We start from the raw sequence: 1,171 nt of genomic DNA, 5'->3' as shown, positions 1-1,171 counted from the left end.
TGCCTCTTAATACCAAACTTGGCATAAAACTTATCCGTTTTTCCCAAGAAATGTGCTCCCTGATCAGATATGAGGGGATGTGGCACTCTGTATCTGCATATGATATTTTCCTTGATGAATTTTGCTACCTTCGCAGCCGTCAAGATGGCGTAAGACTATGCTTCCACCCATTTGGTGAAATAATCTATGGCGATGAGGATGAATTCATGTCCGTTGGACGCTTTTGGCGTCACCTTCCCTATGATGTCGATGCCCCATGTGGAGAAGGGCCAGGGAGCATTCAGTGAATAGAGTTCCGTGGGAGGAATGTGAATAATGTTGGCAAATATCTGGCACCTGTGACATCTTTTCACAAACGTGACTCAATCTTCTTCCACGGTTGCTCAATAATATCCCAGCCTTAGGATCTTCTTGGCGAGCATTCTAGCATTCATATGCGGTCCGCAGATTCCCTGATGGATTTCCTTTATGATTGTTTGAGCTTGTTCCTCATTTACACAGAGCAGTTGTATGCCATCATAAGATCTTTTGTACAATAAGTCTCCTTGGAGAATGAATTGTGTGGCAAACTTTTGTAGCCGCTTCTTGTCTCCCACAGTGAACTGTTTAGGATACCTCTTTTCTCTGATGAAGTCAATTATGGGTGTGAACCATATTTTTCCATCAGCTGTCAAGACATTCACTGATTCTTCATATGTCGGCTCACATCTCTTCTCCACCAGAAATGGTCGGATCTGGGTATCTGAGCTGCATTCAACCATTGAAGCGAGGGTGGCCAAAGCATCTGTAAATCTGTTATTGACTCTTGACAAATATTTGAACATAATTTCCTTTAAAGTTCTTGATTATCCCTTCCAAGTGTTCCTGATAGGGTTTCAGCTTTTCATCTTTCATTTTCCATTTCCCTTGAGTTTGATAGATTATGATTGACGAATCCCCATAAACTTTCAACTTCTTGATTCCCAATGCCATGGCTGCCTCAAGGCCAATTACACATGCTTTGTACTCTGCGATGTTGTTGGTACATGGGAATTCTAATCAGAAAGCAGAAGGGAGGTAAAGATCTTCTGGAGTTACCAGCAATATTCCGGCCCCATACCCTCTTTGATTGGCTGTGCCATCAAAGAACAACTGCCACCAGCCTTTGCATTCTTCATCTTCCATGCATGCT

General features: G+C 42.7%; 1 protein-coding gene across 1 annotated transcript; it reads right to left on the bottom strand.

Moving 5' to 3' along the window:
• Positions 1-383: 383 nt before the first annotated feature.
• Positions 384-761, bottom strand: LOC122647320. The gene has a single exon (XM_043840744.1). The coding sequence runs from the start codon at positions 759-761 to the stop codon at positions 384-386; it is 378 nt and encodes a 125-aa protein (XP_043696679.1).
• Positions 762-1,171: the final 410 nt, after the last annotated feature.

Source organism: Telopea speciosissima, unplaced genomic scaffold, assembly GCF_018873765.1.
Source record: "Telopea speciosissima isolate NSW1024214 ecotype Mountain lineage unplaced genomic scaffold, Tspe_v1 Tspe_v1.0023, whole genome shotgun sequence".
NCBI lineage: Eukaryota > Viridiplantae > Streptophyta > Magnoliopsida > Proteales > Proteaceae > Telopea > Telopea speciosissima.
The sequence above is the reverse complement of the archived record's forward strand: the minus strand, read 5'-3'. Positions and strand labels throughout refer to the sequence as shown.

Bases quoted from the DNA above. Each gene is read 5' to 3' on its own strand.
- LOC122647320 (XM_043840744.1), bottom strand. From the start codon at position 761: ATGGTTGAATGCAGCTCAGATACCCAGATCCGACCATTTCTGGTGGAG.